Source organism: Rhinatrema bivittatum, chromosome 9, assembly GCF_901001135.1.
Source record: "Rhinatrema bivittatum chromosome 9, aRhiBiv1.1, whole genome shotgun sequence".
Classification (NCBI taxonomy): domain Eukaryota; kingdom Metazoa; phylum Chordata; class Amphibia; order Gymnophiona; family Rhinatrematidae; genus Rhinatrema; species Rhinatrema bivittatum.
The window spans coordinates 122,862,176-122,887,452 of NC_042623.1; the positions used below are offsets into that span (position 1 = coordinate 122,862,176).

Sequence of the window (25,277 nt, forward strand, 5' to 3'; positions counted from 1 at the left end):
AACTTGCCAATGATTATGCTTTATCCTATTTTTTCTGATGGATACTTCTAACAATTTTTGAATGAAGATCTTTTGGCTAAAATAGACTCTTTCACTTCACCTTTTAACCATGCCTGTAATTGTTTTGCCTTTCTTAATGCATAGAAAACATCTGGACTGTGCTACTATGATGGTATATGTATTTTTTTTATTTTTTTCTAACTATTTTTCTCATTTTATCAGTTTCCCTTTTGAAAATTTAGCACTAGAGCAATAATTTACTTACTGTCCTCCCCCTTTCAATCATTAATTCAAATTTGATCATACTATATTCACTATTGCTAAGCGACCCCAAAACAGTTACCTATCTCACCAAATACTGTGCTCCACTGAGAATTAGATCTAAAATTGCTCCCTCTTCTCGTCAGTTCCTGAACCAATTGCTCCATAAAACTGTCATTTATTCCATTCAGGAAATTTAGCTCTCTAGACTGCCCTGATGTTTCACTTACCAAATCAATATTGGGTTAATTGAAATCTCACATTATTACTGCACTACTAATTTGGTTAGCTTCCTTAATTTCTCTTCGCATTTCACTGTCCATCTCACCATTTTGGCCAGGTGAACGATAGTATTCTCCTATCACTATACTCTTCCCCAACACACAAGGGATTTCTACCCATATAGATCTGATTGTGCATTTAGTCTCATAGAGTATCTTTATCCTGTTGGACTCTATGCCATCCTGGACAAAGCACCACCCCACCACCAAGATGTTCCTCTCTATCATTGCGACATAATTTGTACCCCCAGAATAGCACTATCCCATTGGTTATCCTTTTTCTACCATGTCTCTGAGTTATTTATTTTTATTTATTTATTTAAGGCTTTTCTATACCGACATTCATGATACAATCATATCATGCCAGTTTACAGATAACAGGGGAGTGAAAACTTTGTTCATTTAACCAGTGCAGAAGAAGCAAAAAAGTTACAATATAACAAGGTCGTTGAAACTGGGGAATGAAGGAGATAAGAATAGATAGGAATAAATATAAACTTTACAGAGGTAGATTATTAACATAAAGGTTCAAGTCTGAGATCAGGTGGTAAGGAATTCCAAAGAGCATGGCCCGCTGTAGAGAAGGCCCGGTGAGTGTGATATGGTGTGTCGCTTTAATTGGGGGAACAGTCAGTGAACCTTTGTATGCTTCTCTGATGGGTCTGGATGATGAATGAAGTGTGAGGGGGATTTGGAGGTTGAGGGGGGCTAGGGAGTGGATGGATTTATGGATGATAGTGAATGACTTGTGTAGGATTCTGTAGTGTATTGGCAGCCAGTGAAGATTTATTAGAATGGGAGAGATGTGGTCTCTTCTTCTGGAATTAGTGAAGATTCTAGCTGCCACATTCTGGAGCATCTGGAGTGGTTTGATGGATGAGGACAGGAGGCCTAGTAAGATAGAGTTGTAATAATCTATCTTGGAGAATATTACTGATTGTAGGACTGTTCTGAAGTCGTGAAAGTGTAAGAGTGGTTTCATTCTTTTGATTACCTGCAGCTTGTAGAAGCAGTTCTTGGTTGTATTGTTAATAAATGTTTTTAGATTCAATTGTTTGTCTATTATTACCCCAAGGTCTCTTGCTTGTGTCACAATGGTGTTAATTGGAGCAATTTGAGGTGGGGGGTTGCTGTTTTCGGGTGTGATGAGGAGGAGTTCCGTTTTGGCGGAGTTTAGAATCAGATTTAGGTTTGCGAGGAGTCCGTTGATCTCTTGAAGGCAGTTTTCCCAGTATTTGAGGGTTTTTGAGAGAGATTCTTTGATGGGTATCAGAATTTGCATGTCGTCAGCATATAGAAAATGTTTTAGTTGCAGGTTGGTTAATAGTTGGCATAGAGGAAGAAGGTATATGTTGAATAGAGTTGGGGATAGTGAGGAGCTTTGAGGAACTCCTTGTGAGGAATTGTGATGTGGTGATTCTTTATTATTGATTTTAACTTTATAACCTCTGTTACTAAGGAATGACTTGAACCATGTGTGAGCAGAGCCTGTTATTCCAATGTCAGAGAGGCGGTTGAGGAGGGTGGCATGGTTGACAGTGTCGAAAGCAGCCGACAAGTCCAATAGAATTAGTAGGAAAGATTGTCCTTTGTCCAAGCCCATGATGAGGTGGTCTGTTAGTGATAGGAGTAGGGATTCCGTGCTTAAAGTCTTGCAAAATCCGTATTGTGTGGGGTGTAGTATTTCGTGATCTTCGAGGTAGTTGGAGAGTTGTGAATTAACCAGTTTTTCCAAAATCTTTGCTATAAAACGTAGGTTACAGATTGGGCGGAAGTTGTTAGGATTCTTGAGGTCTAAGTCTGGCTTCTTTAGTAGTGGTTTAAGAGAGGCCATTTTTAGGGCATCAGGGAAGATTCCCTGTGTTAAGGAGTAGTTTATAATGTCCGCTAGTGGTTTGGAGATAGTTTCAGGTATTAGCAAAAGTAGTTTTGCCGGTATTAGGTCGAAGGGATGGGAGGAAGGTTTCATTTTCTTTAACAGGGATTGGATCTCTAAGGTGGTGGTAAATCCAGGGAGATTCTGTTGTTGAGTAGCTGGTAGGATCTAGTCATAGGGGTGGGGCTGGGTGGTAATAGGGTTAAGAGGTTGGTGATTTTACTTTGGAAGAAAATGGCTAGTTCGTCGGCTTTGGATTGTGCTTGTTCATTGGGGATAGCTGGTGTGTTTGGTTGTGTTAGTTCTGAAACGTAGGAGAAGAGGGCTCTTGCATCGAAGGTAAGGTCGTGAATCCTGTGAGCGTGGAAATCCCTTTTTGCCTTTAGGGTGGAGTTCCTGTAATGGTGGAGAGCAGATTTGTAGGTGGAAAGTGTGCTGGGGCAAGGGGTTTTGCACCATAAGTTTTCCTTTCTTCTGAGGAGTTGTTTGAGTTTCCGTAAGTCCTTGGTGAACCATGGCTGTCTCTTTGGTGAATTTTGATTAAGAGATTTTGTTGAAAGTGGACATAACTTATTTGCTATTTTCTCTGTGATATTGTTCCAGGATGAAAGAGCTGAGTTGGGATCTGAAAGGTTTAGGTGTGGAAGTTCTTTAGCCAGGTGGAGGCTGAGGTCATCAGCAGAGCAGGATCTTCTGTAAGTGAACGGGGGTTGAGGGGCGTGGATATTATGGGTTTCTGTTATTGAAAAGGTAGTGGTGATAAAAGAGTGATCCGACCAAGGGACAAGGGTGCAAACCAGAGGGGATGAGTGCGTGATGCCTGAGTTTGTGAAAATGAGGTCCAGGGTGTGGCCTGCTTTGTGGGTGGGCTTGTTGATGATCTGTTGGAAGCCCATGGCTGTAAGTGTGGAGAGTAAGGCTTCACAGTTGGTTGTGAGTGTGGTGTTGTTGACATGAAGGTTGAAATCTCCCAGGATCAAGGCGGGGGAATCCAGGTTAATGTGTTTTGCAATCAGTTCAATTAGGAGGGAGGCATCAGAGTCGAGGAGTCCTGGAGGGGCGTAAACTAAGAGGATTTGGAGTTGGGTTGTTTTGAAGAGGCCTATTTCTAGTTTTGAATCCGATTTTACGGGGAGTTGGGAGACTCTCAGCTCTTTTTTGGATGCTAGAAGTAGGCCCCCTCCCCTTTTCTTTAGTCGAGGGAGGGAAAAGAAGTCGTACATCTGCGTGGGGAGTTGATTTATTAGGGCTATATCAGTTGGTTTAAGCCAGGTTTCCGTTATGGTGCAGATGTCTGGTTTGGCGTCCAGGAGGTAGTCATTGAGGATCAGAGTTTTCTTAGTGATGGATTGTGCGTTGAAAAGAGTTAGGGAGAATAAAGCGAGACCTAGGAGTTGGCTGAGTGGAATGATCAGGATCGGGATGAGTGTTTTGGAAGTGCGTGAATGATATTGCATTGTTGCTTTATCTGGGTTGTGGAAGCTGCGATGAAGAATAGGGATTGGGAATCCCTGTAGCATAGTGTTTAGTTAAGCGATAGGGGATGAGATGAATGCTTGCGGAGGCTGGATGAGTGTTGGATGAGTGCTGGATGAATGCTGTCCAGTGCTGGAGGAGGTTGGATGAATGCTGTCCAGTGCTGGAGGAGGCTGGATGAATGCTGTTGAGTGCTGGAGGAGGCTGGATGAGTGCTGACGAATGCTGGAGGAGGCTGGAGGAGGTTGAATGAATGCAGGATGAGTGCTGACGAATGCTGGAGGAGGCTGGATGGGTGCTGACGAATGCTGGAGGAGGCTGGATGAGTGCTGGAGGAGGCTGGAGGAGGTTGAATGCATGCAGGATGAGTGCTGACGAATGCTGGAGGAGGCTGGATGAGTGCTGGAGGAGGTTGAATGAATGCAGGATGAGTGCTGACGAATGCTGGAGGGGGAGTAAGTATGTTGGTTGTGACTGGCAAGTGTCAATGCTGAAGGGAGACAGACTATCATGAAAGGACCTAAGTCTTACTTCCTTGGGCTCACAAAGGGGCGCACTAAGGGGCAGGCCCCTTAGGTCGCGCCCCTTTGGGCGCGCGCCGCCGCCGGGGCTTGCTTGAAGATTTAAAGGGCTGTATCCGCCCTCTGATTGGCCCAGAGTCTCCTTGGAGGCGTGGCTCCCCAACGCGAGGCTCTCAGTGAGCTACCAACTTCTGATTTTTTTTTTTGCTTTTCTGTTTTTCTTCCTTCCTCCCTTTTTACCACCCTGCGCGGCTCACCTTGTCTATGGCTGGGGGAAGGTGAGCAGGCTCTCGCCCCGAGTGGGCTGCGCCGACCGCGCGAGCCTCAGCAGGGGAAAAGGAGAAAGGAGGAGGCTGTCGGGGGCGAGTGCGCGCCAAAAAGTTGCTAAAAGAGTTGCTAAAAGTTGCCAAAGAGTTGCTAATTAAGTCTGTCATCATTCACTGCTATACACTAATTCTCCCATCTTACTTCTTAGACTTCTTGCATTAGCATACAAACATTTAAATGTGTGCTTTTTGTTTGTATTTACATTCTGCTTTTCAGCTGACAAGGATAAATTGGAATCTTTTAGCTCAGGTGAGTTTTTAATTATAGGTACTTAGACTACTTTTCTTGTTATTGGAATCTCTCTGTTGGGATGCCCTAACTCTAATGCTTCATTAGTATGCTTTGAAGATACCTTCCTCCGAACCATGCGCTGCTGAGCGACTGTCAGCTTTCCCCTTTGTTCTAGTTTAAAAGCTGCTCCATTTCTTTCTAAAGTTAGCACCAGCAGTCTGGTTCCACCCTGGTTAAGGTGGCGCCCATCCCTTCAGAAAAGACTCCCCCTTCCCCAAAAGGTTACCCAGTTCCTTACAAAACTGAATCCTTCTTCTTTGCACCATCATTTCATCCACATAGAGACTCCGGAGCTCTGCCTGCCTCTGGGGACCTGCACGTGGAACAGGGAGCATTTCAGGGAATGCTACTCTGGAGGTTCTAGTTTTCAGCTTTCTACCTAAGAGCCTAAATTTGGCTTCCAGAACCTCCCTCCCACATTTTCCTGTGCTGTTGCTGCCCACATGTACCACGACAGCCAGCTCCTCCCCAGCAGAGTCTAAAATCCTGTCTAGGTGACACGTGAGCTCCGCCACCTTTGCACTAGGTAGGCATGCTATCATGCGACCCTCATGCCCACCAGCCACCCAGCTGTCTACATTTCTGATAATCAAATCACCAACTATGATAGCTGACCTTACCCTTCCTTCCTGGGCAGTAGCCCTAGGAGAGACATCCTCAGTGTGAGAGGACAATGTATCACTTGGAAAGCAGGTTCTTGCTACAGAATCAATTCCTGTTGTACAAGGTTGATGCTCTCTAATCATGAGACCTTCCTCCTCCAAGGCAGGAAAAAGGGGAAAATTATTATATAAGTGTTAATACCCACAGAGGAGCAGAGTTAAACCACTCTTGGGCTTTTCGCAGTTGTAATACTTTTCTGTATGTTTCATAAAAAAAAGGTTTAAAGAAATAACGAGGGAAGAATTCCCAGTGGAATTAAGGGACAAAGAAATTAGGAAAGCAAAGTGGAAGAAAGGATTGCCAAAGAAGTAAAGCAAGGTGACAAAACATTTTTCAGATATATCTGAGAATGAAGGGAGGCTTGAAGTGGTTTAGCGAAATTGAAAGGTGACAAGGAGCAATGTGTGGAAAGAGACAAAGAAATGGCAGGAATTTTAAACAAGTACTTCAGTTTGGTATACATTAAAGAAAACCCTGGAGAAGACAGTTGCTGGTTCAAAAGACCCAAGGATGAGGGTGGAGTAGATAAAACTCTGCATTAGAGAACGTATGGAAAGAGCTAGGAAAACTGAAAGGACAGGGCCATGGGGCTGGATGAGGTAAATCCCAGGATACTGAGGGAGCTCAAAGATATGCAGTCAGATCAGCTGAAAAAGCTGTTCAATAGATCCCTGAAAACTGGAATGGTGCCCTAAGATTGGAGAAGAGTGGTTGTGATCCCACTTCCCAAGAGTGGTAGCAGAGAGGAAGCTGGAAATTACAGGCTGGATAGCCTCACCTTGGTGGTGGGAAAATTAATGGACACACTGCTGAAGGAAAGGCTAGCGAACTATCTATAATCCAGTGCTTTGCTGGAACCAAGGCAGCATGGATTCACCAGGGGAAGGTCCTGTCAGACAAATCTGATTTTTTTGATTGGGTGACTAGAGAATTGGATCAAGGAATAGTGCTCAATATTTACTTGGATTTCAACAAAGCTTTTGTTATGGTCACGGATAGGAGGCTCATGAATAAAATGAGAAGTTTGGGACTCGGCGCCAAGGCGGTAGAGTACACTACAAACTGGTTGACTCTCAGGAGACATGATGTAATGGTAAATAGAACATACTCTGAAGAGAGAACAGTGTTAAGTGGAGTGTCACAGGGATCAGTTTTGGGTCCGCTTTTGTTCAATATCTTTGTGTGCGACATTGCGGAAGGGATAGAAGGTCAAGTTTGTCTATTTGCAGATGATACTAAGAACTACAACAGAATGGACATGCCTGAAGGAGTAGAGAGAATGAAAAGTGATTTAAGAAAGCTTGAAGAGTGGTCAAAGACTTGGCAGCTGGAATTCAATGCCAAGAATTGCAGAGTTATGGATCTGGGGTATAGTTATCCAAAAGAGCTGTATTTGATGGGGGATGAAAGACTAAATGTGTATGGACTTGGGGTGATCGTGTCCGGTGATCTGAAGGTGGCGAAGCAATATGAAAAGGTGATAGCTAAAGCTAGAAGAATGCTGGGCTGCACAGAAAGAGAAATAACCAGGAAGAAAAAAAAAGATGCGATAATGCCCTTATGCAGGCCCTTGGTGAGGCTTCACCTGGAGTACTGTGTTCAGTTATGGAGACCATCTCTCAAAAAGGATAGAGACAGGATGGAGGTGGTTCAGAGAAGGGTGATCAAAATGATGTGGATTCTGTATTGGAACACTTATGAGGAGAGGCTGAAGAATCTGAATATGTGTATCCTGGAAGAGAGGAGGTACAGGGGAGATATGATGCAGACCTTCAGATACCTGAAAGGTTTTAATGATGTATATTCTTTGAACCTTTTCCATAGGAAAGAAAACAGTAGAACTAGAAGTCGCAATATGAAACTTCAGGGGGGATGACTCAGAACCAACGTTAGGAAATATTTCTTTACAGCGAGGGTGTTGGATGGTTGGAATGCCCTTCTAGAAGAGGTAGTTAAGACAAAAACAGGAAATTAATTTAAAAAGGCACAGACAAACACTAAAGGCTAGAGGTGGAAATTAAGAAAAGGGTTCAGGGGGGGAGGGGCGGGGGGCGTAACCAGCATGGAGTGGGAGCTACTACCCCTAGCAGAAGGCCTGGGGATTATTACACTTAACCAATTACCTTATATGATTTTGCTACAACTTCATCATCACTTTCTACTTCAATGATTGGGGGGGGGGGGGGGGGGGAGCAGAAAGGGGAATTGGATTCAGATGACTGCCAGCACTGGGCCCTGATTTTTATGATACAGAGTACTGAAACACAGATATTAGGGGAAAGTGCAGGACTGCTTCTATGGCCATGTCCAAAAGCAAAGGATGTTCAAGCAGCAGCACTGTATGAATTATTAGGAAGGCTGCTCACCCTATAAAAACGTTGCTAGCAGTAATTTTGTTAAGGGTTTGACAATTGCTTGGTTTTGATTGTTAATATTACTACCCTTAACATAAGGCTTGGGGGTATCCTGCACAGCACAACAGTTACCATAAGAAGCTTGCTGGACAGACTGGATGGACATTTGGTCTTTTTCTGCCATCATTACTTTGTTATATACTAGCTTTCGCCGGTCATCTCAATAAGCAAAAGCTTTGAAAACAGCAAGTCCTTCTTCAACAAAAAAGGGATCCAAAAACTAAACACAAACTTACTAGCTTGGATAAAATATATAACACACTCACTTTTTTTTTTTTATATATATATTCTGTTTCTTTAAAATAAAGAGAAAAAAAAGTAAAGAAAGTTTGCTTGCTATAAAGAGCAGTTTCCATAGATAGGATGAATTATCCATGATATGTGAGTGACATCACCCCACAGCACAAAAACAACCTCTCTCTTTCCAAGGTAGTAGAGATTTGAGCTCTAGTGAGCATATGCAGGAGCTCCTGCATGGAAGTTGCCTTGTGAGCCTCATCAGTCTGTTTCAAAGCTAACTAGCTATGTAGTTGACGCTCCAGAGAGGAGGGCAGGTATCTCATGGCTATTTTATCTTGCTATCTATGGAAAACACTGCTTATGGTAAGCAGCTTGCTTTTTCAGTCGATAAGCATCTGAATTAACCACAATATGCGGGGAGTCCCAAGCTGAGGTTTACAGTGGAGAATTACTAAAAAGCAACCCGTAATTCACCATGGAGAGTAGACTACTGCAAGAATAGGTTAAGCAATACTACCTGTCCAAAGTTACTGTCAGCTTCTGAAAGACTGTACAGAGGGTAGTAGGATGTGAAGGCGTGCACAAATGATCATTGGCAGCTTTGCATATGTCTTCTAAAAGAACTTCTCGCAACTGAAGATGCCATGACTCTCATTTGATGTACCTTGACTGGATTAATGAGATTGAGACATGCTGAATTGCAACTGTGCTGGATGCATGCTGCTCTCCATTTGGAGACTGCTGCATCCAGTCTATTCAGGTCATACAAGTCACAAAACGGACAAGTTTGACAATGTGACTGTAAGAGGTGTTAGCCCTTTTGCAGTCCAAAAGTGTGAAGGTGTTTTTCACCATCACGTGAATGTGGTCGAGGGAAGAAGGCGGAAGGATAAGTCCACCTTTTGAAGGAACTTTGGATTAGTGCAAAGAACAAATATTGTGAAATAATTACATGCAAGATGGGTAGTGCACAAGAACCTGCAGCTCACTAACTTGACATGTCAACATGATGGCAATGAGGAAGACCACTTTCCATGCCAAATACTTCAGTAACGCTATCTTTAAAGGTTCAAATGGAGATTTCATGAGATGCATAAGGACAAAGCTCAGATCCCAGAGCACCAGAGGTTTACACAATGAGGGCTTCAAGTGTTACAGTCCTTTCATAAATTTCATGGCTAAAGGATGAGTTGAAATCAGTTTATTATCCATTAATACATAATCCACTATGGTGCTGAGATGAACTCATACCGAAGTGGCGAGCCCAAAGTCATGCAGGAGGTGCAGATAGGATAAGAAATGGTGTGGTTTACAGTAAAATAGGTCAAACTCTTTACAGTATGCTATCTGGAATACCTTTTCCATTTGAATGAGTAATTACATCTAGTCAAAGACTTTCTGGCCAGGTGTACAATATCTTCTACCATTTTGGGCAAGGACAGACTTGCAATTATTGCACACTCAACATCCAGGCCAAGCGGTTAAGGGCTGGAAAGTTGGGATGAAGCAAAAGCCCATCCCTTCCTGGGTTAACAGACCTGGATCTGGTTCCATATGGACCAGAGGATATACAGAAAGTCATACCAAATATGCATAGCAGACTTATCTGGGCCATGCTGGAGCTAAGACCATCATGCAGGTGAGGACTTGTAGTAGTTACTGTATTATTTTCTTAATTAGAGGAATCGGTGAAAAAGCGCAAATAAAGCATGTCCACTAAACCAGGAGGAAGGAATCCAGAGGTAGCCCAAGGTCACTTGGAAAAATTGAGCAGAATTGGTTGAGTTTTCGGTTATGCTCTATCATATACAGGTCAACTGATGGACAGCTCCACAGACTGAAGGTGGTGTTGGTTGTTGACTGACAGAGACCATTTGTGAAACAAGAAGACCCTGCTGAGATGATGCACTAGTGAACTGGATATACCTGGCAGATATATGGTCTGATGTTTCAGCTCCCATTGCCAGGTCTTCAACACTTCCTGACATAAGAACATAAGAAATTGCCATGCTGGGTCAGACCAAGGGTCCATCAAGCCCAGCATCCTGTTTCCAACAAAGGCCAAACCAGGCCACAAGAATCTGGCAAGTACCCAAACACTAAGAAGATCCCATGCTACTGATGCCAGTAATAACAGAGGCCATTCCCTAAGTCAACTTGATTAATAGCAGTTAATGGACTTCTCCTCCAAGAACTTATCCAAACCTTTTTTAAACCCAGCTACTCTAACGGCACTAACCATATCCTCTAGCAACAAATTCTAGAGCTTAATTGTGCATTGAGTGAAAAAGAATTTTCTCCAATTAGTCTTAAATTTTCTACTAGCTAATTTCATGGAGTGCCCCCTAGTCCTTCTATTATCTGAAAGTGTAAATAACCGATTCACACCTACTCGTTCAAGACCTCTCATGATTTTAAAGACCTCCATCATATCCCCCCCCCCCCCCCTCAGCCATCTCTTCTCCAAGCTGAACAGCCCTAACCCTCTTCAGCCTTTCCTCATAGGGGAGCTGTTCCATCCCCTTTACCATTTTGGTCACCCTTCTCTGTACCATCGCAACTATATCTTTTTTGAGATGTAACGACCAGAATTGCACACAGTATTCAAGTTGCAGTCTCACCACGGAGCAATACAGAGGCATTATGACATTTTACGTTTTATTAACCATTCCCTTCCTAATAATTCCTAACATTCTATTTGCTTTTTTGACTGCTGCAGCACACTGAGCCGACAATTTAAAAGTATCATTCACTATGATGCCTAGATCTTTTTCCTGGATGGTAGCTCCTAATATGGAACCTAACATCATGTAACTACAGGAAGGGTTATTTTTCCCTATATGCAACACCTTGCACTTGTCCACATTAAATTTCATCTGCCATTTGGATGCCCAATCTTCCAGTCTCACAAGGACCTCCTGCAATGTATCACAATTCGCTTGTGATTTAACTCTTCTGAATAATTTATCATCATCTGCAAATTTGATAACCTTACTCGTCGTATTCCTTTCCAGATCATTTATAAATATTTTGAAAAGCACCAGTCCAAGTACAGATTTCTAAGGCACTTCACTGTTTACCCTTTTCCACTGAGAGATCATCCAATAGCCTGTGCTGCCCTGTTTGTTGATATAAAACATGACGGTCTGGTTGTTCCTTTGAAGATGCTTTTGCCTCTAAGAAGATGGGTGGATGCAATGAGCTCATGTTTGATCAGTTTGAGCTCGAGAAGAATCATCTGAAGATGACTTTCTGCAAATGACCAAGTGCCCTGCATTCAGCAGCCTAGGATGTGTGCGTCCCAGCCCCTTGTTGAGGCATCCATCCACAAGAAGAGGCCATGGGGGGGGGTGGGTTCCCGACCCAAAGGATATGAGAAAGGAAACCATTAACAAAGCTTGTTTCATCTTTCCCGAAATGTAGATAATCGATTCAAACAGTTGAGTCAATTGATTCTACTGTCTGTGCTGGCCCCACTGCAAGCAGCGAATTTGCAGTCGGGTCAAAGGAAAAATGTGTATCACCGCTGCCATATGCCTAAGGATAACAGAACATGCCAAGCCATTTTCGAGCACCCAGGAAGAAGCCTTCACACCAGTGAACATAGAATCCATGCGCAGACTAAGGGCAGAAACGCCTTCTGCAGCAGAATACATATTCAGGTCCCAATGAATTGGAGACATTGTGTTGGAACCAAGTGGGTTTTCCCGATGGTTACTATAAAGTCTAGAATCTGCAGTAGGTGAATCATCGCATGAAGGTGCTGCAGTACACTCTCCTGAAAGGGTGCAATGATGAGCCAGTCATCCAGATACAGGAACACTGTAAGCACTTGGTGAAGATCTTTCGGGAAACAGAGAGGCCAAGTGAAAGGATCTTGCACTGGTAATGGGTGCCTGGGTATGTGAGCATAAACATCTTTGAGGTCTAGGGAGCATATCCACTCTCTATGCTGGATAAATGGGAGGATCATGCTGACAGAGTTCATTCTGAATTTCTCCCAGCGCAAGAACTTGTTCAGACATCTAGAATAAGCCTCAGGCCCTCCTGACATTTTTGAGGTTGAGGAAGTAGCAGGAATTAAAAACTCTGTCCCAGTTGTGATGTTGGAACCTGCTCTATTGTGTTCACTGAAGCACTAACTGCACTTCATGTCAGAGTTGGGGCAATTGGGCCATATCTATCGAGAGCCACCATCTGTGAAAGTGAATGTAGCTTGGAAAAATGCATACCGCACAATTCTCAGGATCTAGGTATATGTTATGATCTGGTGCCAAGAAGGAAGAAAGGTTTGAATCTTGCCTCCCACTTGTTCAGTGTTCATCTAGATAATTGGAATCAAAAAATGGGCCCCTCCATGGGTTGGGCCTGTTGAGATGACTTGGATTGGCTCCATTCCCTCTGAAATGGTCTTGCCGGAAGCTGTTGCTGTGGTTTTCTGCAATTGCAAGGGAGGGAGATAGTAATGTTGGAATGAATGATAAAGTCATTGTTGATAGTAAGGTCTTCTATATCATTTGGTCAGATACCATGGATAAGGATTGAGCAGCAACATTCTGATTCTTAATCTAAGTAATTGTTTCTCCCATAGCTTCTCACTGAAGAGGCTATCTCCAAGGCCTGGGAGGTCAGCAAGCTTTTCCTGCACATCCTCCCAGATGCTACTTGCCTGAAGCCACACCATGGGATGTGTCGCACAATGGAGTCAAAGGACTTACAGATAGAGCATAACAAATGACATTTTACTTCCTCTGCATCCTTTAACAGCTGGGACAAGCACGGTTCACAAGATTCCATGTGAATGAATGGTTTTGATTTCTGTGTGCACTCATGAATATATTGAACCATATAAAACTGTCGGTATGTAAAACAGGCTGTAAGCATAGAACCTTGAAAGACCTTTTTCCTGAAGTCATCCAGGAGTTTGTGGTTTTTCCTGAAGGAGAATTGGCGTGAAGTCTCATCTTCTTTGCTTTTTTAAAAGCCGACTGACTACTGATTGGTGTGGAAGCTGTTCTTGAGATCCAATTTTCTGGCTACAGTGATGCCAGAATTGTCTCTCTCACATCTTTCATCTGAACAATATCCAAGACTGCATGAGTTGGGAAAGCTACTGGATCTGATGGAATGTCCAGAATCTGCATCAAGCACATGACCTTTGTATGAGGATCTTTGCCCTTATACATGAGGATGTTTAGTGCACCACTCATCTTTTCAAGGAAACAAGAAGAAGAAAGGTCTTCTTCTGGTGGGGAGGTATGGTCTGGAAGCTGATCAGAGGGGATCCCCATCAAATTTACAATCGATCTCTCAAGGAATGATATACTAGGTAAGGAATATGCAAAAGATTCTATTGACCAAGGCGGTATCTCAGGATGATCTGGAGGAGAAAAAGATCTACCAATCCATTCAGATCAGGAGTTGGCAAGACTGCTTGGAGAATCTGGGCCTCCTAAAATCCAAAAATGTGAGGCTGGAGACAGTTGCTTGTAGGACTGTGAAGACAAACCTTTGGAAACAAAAGATGACGTCTCCATAGATTTAGAGCTGTCTGGCCAGTCATAGATGGCATGCTTGGAGCTGCAATAAGAGAAATGTCCCTTAATGTGTCATCAGGGCTCGAGGAACCAGGGACAATGATAGAAATCCAGATTGCATTGTGTGTTACAGCATCAAAACAGCTTGCGTCAAGAGTACCACAACCCCAAGCATTGAGTGCATTGCATGCATTGATGCACCATTCATTGGTCTTCTGGGGCATTGGAACACCATATATTGATGAACCGTGGATATTAATTGCATCAATGGTGCTGATATATCCCATCTTCTATGATTCGTCAACACGAGGTTCTTCAGAGTGGCAATGCTTTGACCTTGACGCATTTCAGTCAGTTCTACTCAATCCCAAGACTTCTGTATATGCCGAAGGGGGAGTTTTTAATATGCTAATATACCACCAGGAGAGGTGAGGGAATTAGCACTTCAGGAGGAATGTTTACTGCAGCATCTGATGGACTGATAAAATCTTGGCCATTCTGGAGTGTAACTGCAGGGACATGCACCTGGCAGTTTGCCTAATTGTGGTCAGGCTCTAAGCACCGGTACCACAGCTCATGTCCATTGCTGATAGACATTTTCTGGCCACAAACACAACTTTTAAAACCAACTATACTCTTCTTTTTCCCCCATGTTTGAGCAAATGAAAGGGAAGGTTCTAGAAGGTGGTATCCCCTATTAGAATCTCCTCTCTTTTTTCTTTTTTTGGCAGAACTGAAAAGTGCTGTTTTTGATGCTGTTGAAGCAGTGAGGTAATAAAAAAAAAAGCAGTTGGAAAACATTTTTAGAAAATGTTTAAGGAGAGAAAGTAGACATCCATGCAGTAGCTCGGACAAAAAATGACTGAGGAGGCTCATGAGGCAATTCCCATGTGGGAAATCCCGCACGTGCCCAGTACAGTTCAAAGCTCTACTAGCTTACAGAGACAGATCCGTTCATCCTCATATCATGACTAACTCAGCTTGTTTATCGATGGAAATTTACTTTTATCCATTTTAATATGGGGCCTAAAACTGATTCTAACAGCTTTGATAATAGTAACATCATGGTCACTGATGTAGCTAGAGTAGTACAGAAATTGCAGGCACACCCAATTCAGAAGTGAAGGACTATCAAAGTGCCATTTTAAAAATGTATAAGAGCTATATCCTGCTAAACAATTTTTTATCAATGCACAACAAAAGGTGAAATATAAAACTCTCAAAAATAAATGTTAGAAAAAATTCCTTTTACTACATATAACTGAGGAGACTGTATTAGTCATCAATGCAAAGAGCAGTCTGAGGTCCATTATGGGCTTTAAACTGTAGTCATATAATGCATTAGAACTTATAATCATTTACAATGTCCTTTTATTAACATTTCAGAACCTAATTTACTGTTTCAAATTTGTGCAAAATTGCTTTCTAATGCAAAAATATTCAAAACGTATTTCTGATCATGGCCACGTCAAGCCAGATCACCCGCCAAACAAACTGCTTTCAAGAAGATTCCAACATGGACTAAGTTTCAGCACCTTCATGACTGCTTCAGGGGATCTCTTTCTCTATATATCCACCAGCCCTTCTTTTCTCCCATCCTCTCCAGTCTCTCTTAGCCAGGAGTAGAAATATATTTAGAAAATATAGACATCAGTCAAAATAATTAGGAACCAGGAATTGCTTAATTTTTTCTAGCTCTTTTCATTGGTTACTATTTTGTGTGCTTTTCTTATTTTGCTAATTTTTCTATTTGTAAGTTGTTTTTGTTTTTTATGTTTTGCTTCTTTTCCTTTATTTTTTGCTGTTCTGAATTTTCAACATCAGGTGCCAAATTTTAGGCATCCAGATGAACTGGCTCCTGGGATTTTTCCCAAACCTGTGTTTGCCCCCTTCTCTCCCCCTTAAATGATCCTTCTCTCATCCCCAGCTCATTCCTCTTTCACCACCACTGATCAAGGCTGGAAAGAGAAGAAAGCAAACAGTGGTGCCTCAGACTATAGCCTCCTCAAGAATAGTTATTCATCCCACCAAACAGCACTACTCCCCAGCCTCCTTCCCCTCCCCCCAGTGGCCTTTGAGTTCCCCATTCCTGCAATCCCAGTTCATGGTAGTCAACATACCACTCCCCCCAAATTCTTACTGGTCACAAGCATCCCGACCCACTCCTAATAGTCCTTGAGTTCTCCATCCTTGCAATTCCCCTCCCTCCCAGGCCAACTCCACCCACTGTCTCCACCAGCAGCTCCTCTTCTCCTAAGTTAAGCAACAGCAAAAATCGCAAAGGCAGCAACCAGTGAAGATCTTGCTAGAGGTGGCTCTGACTTGTTTTATTTTTTTGTCTTATTTGCAATTTTTTGGATATTTGTTCTTTATTTGTTTGCTTTTTTCCTCTTTCGCCTCCAGCATATTTTTCCAATTTATCTCTTCATTCCCATCCTTCCAGTCTCTATCTTCATCTTCCCCACTTCCCATCAGCTGCTCTTCTATGTGGCAGTGAGCAACCACAGGCTGCAGTAGCTCATCCTGGCCCAGGATGTGACAGAGACTTTTCTGTTTAAGTTTGCTGCAGGCAATGGCAGCAGCTTCTCTTCTGTTCAGGCCCGAACCTGCCATGTGTGGCAGCAGCAGCTCTGTATCAGACCAGGCCCACCGCACAAGTCAGCAGCAGCTTTTCTGTTCCTTCTCAGCCTTCTTTTCCAGCCTGCGACAACTAGGAATTTTCCATATCAGGGTAAGCTGGTGCTGCAATTAAAGATTGGCAGTGCCATTAAGCAGGCAAAGTATTTTTAAAGTTCACTCATTTGCTGTGCTAATCTTACAATAAATAAGATTAGTACATTTGGTCTGCGAGTTATTTAAAGTTTGCGCAAGGCCAGGAAGTAGACAGTATTCAGCTGGCTGTTGGCTTCAGTTTCTGGCTGTCTGTCCTCAGACCGCACAGAAACCTTTGGCCACACATTGGATAATCCTGCTCTTGAGAACATGAAAAAGTGAAAATATGATACAAACCATGAAATAACTTATGATCACAGTAATTATCTGCCTCAACTCATGCACTGTCTTGTGATACATGTGATCTCTGTATGAATCTGTGGCTAACAAAAGGAAGGTACTGCAGGCAAGCATGCCAAACAGATTAGTTTTGTAAACTTGTAATGACTTGGCTATGTCAAATAGTCTTTCCCTAAACTGCCTTGTCAGATCTCGTTTTAGTTATGTTGTAGGCCTTACTGTATATTGTTTAATTTGGCAATAACTATTCTTTTTCTGAGTAGCCTGATATTAATGTCCAACTCGTTTTTCTATATTTTTGCTTTGTAGTGCTTGGATTTGTTTTATTTTAGTGATGGTTTGCATTATTTGTGTTTTTTAAAATCTGTTACACACTACAGGTGTCTTTAAAGCATGATCTCTCCAGTTGGAAAGGCATGATATAAATAAATGATGATGATAATTATTGCGTGGGCTGTAAATACAACTAAAATAAATTTTAGCTGTAAAGAACTGAGGACTATTATGTTCTAACTCATACTCTAAATGCTTACAAGCAGATTCTAAGTGAAAAATGCTATATTAAATAGGATGTAAAATAACCACAACAGTAAAAAAAAAAAAAATGGTAATATGTTTGGGGTGCACGGGAAGACACTCGCATAATACATTTGGGTAGGGAAGTCAGATGATAAGGTGAAAATGATCATGTTCAAAGTAAAGTTCAAAATAAGTGCTTTTATTATTGTAACTGCCTTAAGGGGGCAGTGGAAAGGTGGAAGTCAAAATTTCAATAAGTAAATGCATAGATTTATAACCAGTTTCTAGTTTTGGTTTTTTTTTTTCTCCAGAAACCTCTAGCAAACTAAGACTTAAATTTAGTGAGCTTTCAAAGAGAATCATTTTCCAGAGCAGACACATCCATTTGTAAAATAGGGCCCTCAGTAGGCATGACACAACAAGCAGCACCCATTCAACCTGAGGGAAGCCCACAGGCTCGCAATGCCACTGGCTGGCTCTTTGTCACCAAATGGAGCAGGTTGAATGCAGACATCACTGTGATATCCTCACCAGCAAAATGAGAGGAAAAGAACAGGGACAAGTGCTGAGAGAAAAAAAAAAGATTAATTAACAACCACAAAAGTTTCACATACATAAAGCAACACAGATGGTTATGTTTCTCTGAATTACTGCTAAGTAATGGTGAATGTGCATTTCTTTGTTAAAGACTATCCATGGTTGCTTCACTGTTCTTTGGAATGGGTAAACACAAAGCAGAGCAGGGAAAACATACTGCACAGAATATATTCAAACAGCTCATACAAGAAACCAGAAACTGGCACACAACTACCCATACAGAAACAGCTTGTAATGCTAACAAATGATTATTTTCCATGATTTGGTCTTCTGACTTCTTAGTTTTCAGTAAAGATGGCGCCAGCAAATTGCTGTGCAATATTCCACCAAGCAGTTCAGGCAATTGATTGCAATCTTTTCTCCATCCCAATATAAACACAGGGAAAAAGAAATGGAAGTAGATCTGTGAAATATCTATATATAGAGAGATAGATAGAAATATATAGAAGAAATATTCAGTAAAACCTCCCTGCCACAAAGGTCCTAAGGCATATAAACAAATTAATATTTGGATATAATAGGCCCATGTCATTTATTCATGCTGAAAAAAAAAGAAAGATTATTTATGCCAGTTCAGGGGATAGTTGGCTCCACCCCACAGAGATTCACCCATGCACAATTCTGTGCTAACCGCTAACTTTCCCACAATACAGGATACAATAATCAGAAGAGGAGTACATGATATTGCTTACAGTGGATAAGTAGGCTCACAAAATGATCATGATTATGCATGTAAAAGCAAATTATTTTCACACATGATTTCAAACAATTAAGAAAAATATTGTACCAGTATCAAATGTCATTGACACTCATATATTCAAGCAATGTACTCAAATTGATTTGTCCTGTCCAATTCCTGATGCAGAGGCTGCGGTGAGCTTGTCAGACCTCCTAAAGAAGCAACAGCAACATATTGCCAAACCTCCCTAAAGAGATCTGTAAAAAATCTGCTTGTATTAACATGCCTGAACTCTGACTTCTCCAAACAATTGTATCACAAAATCAAACCAAAACATTTTTGGGTTACTACATGGAGGCAAAAAAGAAGTAGGAGTGAGGTATCACAATGAGCAGTCTGAAAGAATTATTAAACATAAACAAACGTGGCATATTCACAAGTGATTGCAGAAATGGTTAAAAGAAGGAAGGAAAAGAACACATTCTGAAACAAGTTACTAATAAAAGATCAAAGATCTCTATTCAACAAATACAAACATAACTGGAATTATCTTTCCTAGTGGCCTTCAATGTCAAGAATAAAGTGTGCAGTGAAAATGTTAATTACCTAGCATAGTTGCAGCCTTATTATGATCCCGCAGTTCAACATATAACGTCTTCCTATTCTGTTTCATCAACTGTGGTACCAGGCAGCCTGTGCACCTACCAATTGCAGCCATCTGGCTTATGTCAAAGTCTGCTAGTCAGGCAGCTACAGTGCAACAGGAAGAAAGGCAGTGATGTCACTGAGCAGGTCAAAGAACAAAGATGTAGTCTACAGTTAAAAAGCAGGCACCCTCAAAGCAGGGGCCTCCAACACACTCTCACTAATTATAGATAATACAATTTTACCATTACCTAAATGACAAAGCTCCATCTAGTGGTTAACCTGTACTTCAAACTGTCTTCATAAAGAGTGAATTACAAAAAAAGGATACCAGGGTGCTAAGGTTAATTAAATTTGAACATCAAAAACTCACAACTAACTTATAAAGCACAGTGATGTACTTTCCCACTTTGTCAGTTGCAATATTATCTGAGCTGCTAATATATATATATATATATATTTTTTTTTTTTTTAAGATAAATCAGGGACAGTCAAAACCTATTTAGAGTAATCCATCAGCACAAAAACAAAAACAAACAAACAAATAAATAAATAATAAAAAATAAACAAAATATTTGATGTGACCATTTTCCTAAAATCTATTTGGATTTATATTTTATTCGGTCTAAACTTTCTTCTAAAAACAAGTATGCTCTTTATAATTGTGCAACTCCAATTATCATTTAAATTGCTATCACTGTTCCAAAAAAACAGAGAATCAAACATTTCTGATATAATTCAATAAAATGACATATCAGAAGTCAAAGAAATTTTACAAGCTTGGTCCTTCTTTTCCTTTTATAAGTTGTTTCGTGTGATTTTGATAAGCAATCACCATAGTAAGCCAATACAACAAAGTGTTTGTGGATACAAAAATGGAAGAAAGGATAATCTTCAATGGTTGGAAGTGGAAAGAAAATTATTCTTTCATCTTCCTCTGGGTTATATTTCAGGGATGGTTACTACAAAAATTCTTTTAAAAATTGTTTTATATTATCAACCTGCAGAGCATTTTGGTAACTGGATGCCCCTTTGAAAATTAAATGTATATGGCAAATGGATCAGATATTAAAAGGAAACAAAATTATAACCTTCCAAGTAATAAGAATCACAATTTACTTAGCAAGTTCACAAAGATTTAAACAGTTTCAGTTAAGGCAGGAACATCTCGATCCCTGTTATGGTTTCTCGAATAAACTCAAGGTCCAAAACGTTAGATCTTGCAAACATCAGCTGTGGGCTCATCATGATTCTTTGCTCGCCTCTCTCAGTTAAATCTACCTTATAAATGGGCTCTGACCGACGGCCCGCAAATGCGCAGTAGAGAGCAGCTCTACCGTGCATGCGCGGGCGAGCATGGTCAGAGCAGAGCGTGATCTGCTAAAAAACATGGCGCTGGGAGGAGCAGTATCAGCAGCGGCGAGGAGCTGGGAGGAGCAGTATTGGCAGTGGTGGCGAGGAGCGCGCAAGGGAGGGATCCCCGGAGATCTTCCGTCTGCGCTGTCCGAGAGTGACTGAGGGGGAGGAGGGGAGTGACTGAGGGGAGGGGGGGACAGAGGGATGTGAGTAAGTGGGAAGGGTAAGAAGTTGTGGAGAAGAGAAAAAGAGGGTGGAGGAGGGATGAGGGAGAGGGAAGGGGTTATGGATGAGCTGAGAGGGGATGAGAGTGAGGGACTGAGAGAGGGTGGGGAGTGACTGAGGGAAGGGGAGGGAAAAAGAGGGAGTGGAGGAGGGCTGAGGGAGAGGGAAGAGGTTGTGGATGAGCCGAGAGGGGATTGGAGGGGATGAGAGTGAGGGATTGAGAGAGGGTGGGGAGTGACTGAGGGAAGTGGAGGGAGGGGGAGGTGAGAGTGAGGGGAGGGAGGCAATGGGAGACAGAGGGTGAGTAAGACTGAGGGGAGGGAAGGGGTGAGTGACCGAGGGGGAGGAGGATGAGTGACCAAGGTGAATGAGCGAGGGGAAGGGGGAGTGAGGGAGAAAAAGTGTAGAAAGGTGCTGTGTTCGAAAATGGACTGAAAAAAAAATTTAATATAGCCCGTTGTTACAGGCTTAACGGCTTGTCTAATATATAATGAAGAGATTTAGGTTTGTTTAAACAAGTCTTGGCTCCACCTTATCCTGATGTCAACAAAGGCCTCCAAGATGCCCTGATGTGTCCACAAGCTGCTCTTCAACTCCCAATTGGGCCCTGAAGAACACTCAAAGTCAGTGTGACTGCTCCATTGAAGCCCTCCTTGCTGTGCTATATGATGGCATCTTCCATGGCCAGAACAGCAGGAGGGATCCAAGTCTCTGGGCTCAAAGTCTTAGTTATACCTGGAGATACTAGTAAGCATCCTTCCCCGATTAAGTCTTGCAAGGGCATGTCATTAGAGGAAACTGCTGCAAGGTGCAACAGCAAGTTTGCTTACCTGTGAAAAAAAGAGTCCACTGTAGACAGCAGGATGAATTAACCAGGACTCATGGGTGATGTTATCCAAACGGAGCCAAATAGACCCATCTCATGTAGCTCAGTAAAAAAAACCAAAAACGTTTTTCCTAAGAATGCAGGCAGTTGTTTGGTTTTCCTTTTGCCTTTTTTAACGCATGGAATATATTTGGTATGGGCTTACAAGATGTTATTTTTGAATAATGTCCATGTTTTATATAAACATTTTTAACTTTTGCTGCTGCACCAATCTGCTACATTTTATGAATGGGTTGACCAGTTTGCATTCCACAAGAGGACTTTTACTCCTAACATTTTAATTTCTCTGCAATTTCTCATGAGGGACTTTGCCAAATGCCTTTTGAAAATCCAAATACATTACTTCCACCGGCTCACCATTAACCACGGTTATTAAAAAGGTAAGAAACAGAGAATAAGACTAAATGATTAGTTTTCTCAATGGAGGAAGTACTGGGTCCAGTGCTTTTTAATATATTTGGAAATGATCTGGAGAAGGGAATAAGAAGTGAGGTAATCAAATTTGCAGATGAGACAAAATTATTCCGAATTGTTATATGCTGAGGTAGATCTTAAATGAGTACGCGCGCGCGAACAAAAGTACGCCAGATTTTATAAGATATGCGCATAGCCGCAGGTATCTTATAAAATCCGGGGTCGGCGCGCTCAAGGCTGCGCAAAATCGGCAGCCTGCGCGCATCGAGCCGTGCAGCCTGCCTCCGTTCCCTCCGAGGCCGCTCCGAAATCGGAGCGGCCTCGGAGGGAACTTTCCTTCTGCGTCCCCCTACCTTCCCCTCCCTTCCCTTATCTACCCCACCCCCCAGCCCTACCTAAATCCCCCCCTAACTTTTTTTGTGCAAGTTACGCCGGCTTGAAGCAGGCGTAACTTGCTTGCGCCGCCTCGGCATCCCCCGGCACAGGCCGCAGTGCCAGGGGACTCAGGGCCGCCCTCCTGGCCCGCCCCCGAACCATCACCATGCCTCCTGACCCGCCACAGACTGCCCCCTGGCCCCAGACACGCCCCCAGGACACACACCCGGATTGCCGCCACGCCCCGGACACACCCCCTCCCGCCCCTTTTACGAAGCCCCGGGACTTGCGCGTGGGCGGCCTATGCAAAATAAGAACATAAGAAAATACCATATTGGGTCAGGCCAAGGGTCCATCAAACCCAGCATCCTGTTTCCAACAGTGGTCAATCCAGGCCATAAGAACCTGGCAAGTACCCAAAAACTAAGTCTATTCCATGTTATCATTGCTAATGGCAGTGGCTATTCTCTAAGTGAACTTAATAGCAGGTAATGGACTTCTCCTCCAAGAACTTATCCAATCCTTTTTTAAACACAGCTATACTAACTGCACTAACCTCATCCTCTGGCAACAAATTCCAGAGTTTAATTGTGCGTTGAGTAAAAAAGAACTTGCTCCGATTAGCTTTAAATGTGCCCCATGCTAACTTCATGGAGTGCCCCCTAGTCTTTCTACTATCCGAAAGAGTAAATAACAGATTCACATCTACCCGTTCTAGACCTCTCATGATTTTAAAAACCTCTATCATATCCCCCCTCAGTCGTCTCTTCTCCAAGCTGAAAAGTCCTAACCTCTTTAGTCTTTCCTCATAGAGGAGTTGTTCCATTCCCCTTATCATTTTGGTAGCCCTTCTCTGTACCTTCTCCATCGCAATTATATCTTTTTTGAGATGCGGTGACCAGAATTGTACACAGTATTCAAGGTGCGGTCTCACTATGGAGCGATACAGAGGCATTATGACATTTTCCGTTTTATTCACCATTCCCTTTCTAATAATTCCCAACATTCTGTGTGCTTTTTTGACTGTCGCAGCACACTGAACCGACGATTTCAATGTGTTATCCACTATGACACCTAGATCTCTTTCTTGGGTTGTAGCACCTAATATGGAACCCAACATTGTGTAATTATAGCATGGGTTATTTTTCCTTATATGCATCACCTTGCACTTATCCACATTAAATTTCATCTGCCATTTGGATGCCCAATTTTCCAGTCTCACAAGGTCTTCCTGCAATTTATCACAATCTGCTTGTGATTTAACTACTCTGAACAATTTTGTGTCATCTGCAAATTTGATTATCTCACTTGTATTTCTTTCCAGATCATTTATAAATATATTGAAAAGTAGGGTCCCAATACAGATCCCTGAGGCACTCCACTGTCCACTCCCTTCTGAGAAAATTGTCCATTTAATCCTACTCTCTGTTTCCTGTCTTTTACCCAGTTTGCAATCCACGAAAGGACATCGCCATGTATCCCATTACTTTTTACTTTTCCTAGAAGCCTCTCATGAGGAACTTTGTCAAACGCCTTCTGAAAATCCAAGTATACTATATCTACCGGTTCACCTTTATCCACATGTTTATTAACTCCTTCAAAAAAGTGAAGCAGATTTGTGAGGCAAGACTTGCCCTGGGTAAAGCCATGCTGACTTTGTTCCATTAAACCATATCTTTCTACATGTTCTGTGATTTTGATATTTAGAACACTTTCCACTATTTTTCCTAGCACTGAAGTCAGGCTAACTGGTCTGTAGTTTCCCGGATCGCCCCTGGAGCCCTTTTTAAATATTGGGGTTACATTTGCTATCCTCCAGTCTTAGGTACAATGGATGATTTTAATGATAAGTTACAAATTTTTACTAATAGGTCTGAAATTTCATTTTTTAGTTCCTTCAGAACTCTGGGGTGTATACCATCCGGTCTGGGTGATTTACTACTCTTCAGTTTATGCCCTGCGCGCATAAATCCGGCAGGATTTACGCGCGCACGGCTTTTAAAATCTAGCCCACTGTGAGCAGATTGTGAGAAATTGCAGGGGAACCTTGAGAGACTGGGCATATAATTGGCAGATGAAATTTAATATGGACAAGTGCAAAGTGATACACATGGGGAAAAGTAATCCAACTGTAGTTACACAATGTAGTTACCTCCAAGGAAAAGGATATAGGCATTATCATGGTTGATACCTTGAAATCATCGGCTTAGCATGCAGTGGCAGTCAAAAAAGCAATGTTTGGAATTATTAGAAAAGAAATGGAGAATAAAACAGAAAATGTCATATCATCTCTTTACACCCCATGGGGAGACTGCACCTAGATGTGAATAATTCTGATTGCCACATCTCAAAAAAGAATAGCCGAACTGGAAAAGATACAGAGAAGGACAACCAAAATGATAAAGGAGATGGAACAACACCTCTATAAGGAAAGGCTAAAGAGATTAGGGCTCTTCAGTTTGGAGAAGAGACAGCTGAGGGGGGATATGATAGAGATCTTTAAATTCATGAGTGGAATAGATCAAGTAAATGTAAATCAGTTATTTACTCTTTCAAATAATACAAAAACTAGGAAACATTCCATGATATTTCTAAGTAGCACATTTAAAACAAATTAGAGAAAAATATTTTTTCACTTAATGCATACTTATGGCTCTGAAATTCATTGCCAGAGAATGTGGT

The 25,277-nt window shown here is 42.1% G+C and overlaps 1 protein-coding gene across 6 annotated transcripts in view; it reads right to left on the bottom strand.

Annotated features, from left to right (window-relative positions):
- Positions 1–25,277, bottom strand: part of MSRB3 (methionine sulfoxide reductase B3) — a 292,235-nt gene that overhangs the window by 189,632 nt on the left and 77,326 nt on the right. For 2 of the 6 annotated variants that reach the window (XM_029615739.1, XM_029615740.1), the window contains exon 2: positions 19,301–19,444. The exons of 1 other annotated variant lie outside the window; for it this stretch is intronic. In XM_029615739.1, the coding sequence (XP_029471599.1) occupies positions 19,301–19,412 (112 nt within the window). In that variant the 5' untranslated portion in view covers positions 19,413–19,444. Of the gene's footprint in view, positions 1–17,856; positions 17,984–19,300; positions 19,445–25,277 lie in introns of those variants that run through there. 3 more of the 6 variants (XM_029615742.1, XM_029615743.1, XM_029615741.1) reach the window with 2 other exon arrangements.